The sequence below is a fragment of the Myotis lucifugus genome, unplaced genomic scaffold (assembly GCF_000147115.1).
Source record: "Myotis lucifugus unplaced genomic scaffold, Myoluc2.0 scaffold_414, whole genome shotgun sequence".
Classification (NCBI taxonomy): Eukaryota; Metazoa; Chordata; class Mammalia; order Chiroptera; family Vespertilionidae; genus Myotis; species Myotis lucifugus.
Window position 1 is genome coordinate 513,923 of NW_005871462.1, and position 770 is coordinate 514,692.

Genomic DNA, 770 nt, shown 5'->3' on the forward strand with positions numbered 1-770 from the left:
CCCTCAGTGGAGTTTTGTGATATTATGGTTACTCTCCTCATCACTGTCATGATCATAACCATAGCATTCATGATCCTATTGGAATGCTATGGGAATGAAGAAGTCTGGTTCCCGCTCTTGTATGGGCAATGACTTTGGAAGGTAAGAATGGTAGTGGAGAAGAGCAGAATTCTGAATAAGAGTTCTAAAATCCCCAATGGAAAAAATAACATAAACTTCATAGGCCTCTGAGCTATAACTTTGCTTATCAATGCCCTCCCATCTGGCTATCTCAGCTGTCCTACTGCCTTGATAATGAGGAAACCAGTTTCTCCATAATTCCTCCTCCATCCACCATATCCTTTGCCACTCACTGGTTTGTGCTGTCTCTCCGCTGAGTCATGACCTAGGAGTTTGGATCCACTGCCCTCTCCTGCCTGGTAATGAGAGGGCTGAGGCTCTGTTCTCAGGACTGGCGTGAAGACAGACTCAGGCATGGATCTCTGGATGCAGGTCTCAATTCTGGGAGGAAGAGCCACACATATGACCCTTGACTGGGACTGGCAGCCTGTATGGCCTTGAGAGCTCAATGCACAGAGCTAATAATTAGTGAAATTGGTCCATGTTTTCCTAACCTCTGGGGACTTCCTAATATTAACAGAAGAGGAAGCAGAGAATAGTGAATGTACCTAGAAGGGGCTGGGACTTTCCTCTTCTCAGGAGAAAGCGCATCTGTACACTTTGCTTCTGACTTCCAGTTTCAAGAATGTTAACATAGAATGCAGTCTTTT

At 45.2% G+C, this 770-nt stretch overlaps 1 protein-coding gene across 1 annotated transcript in view; it reads right to left on the reverse strand.

The window, feature by feature from the left end:
• LOC102440647 (olfactory receptor 18-like) overlaps positions 1-382 on the reverse strand; it is a 3,014-nt gene extending 2,632 nt beyond the window's left edge. Inside the window, exon 1 of the mRNA XM_014467776.2 lies at positions 354-382. Within this exon, the coding sequence (XP_014323262.2) occupies positions 354-382 (29 nt within the window). The remainder of the gene's footprint in view (positions 1-353) is intronic.
• Between the last annotated feature and the right edge of the window lie 388 nt (positions 383-770).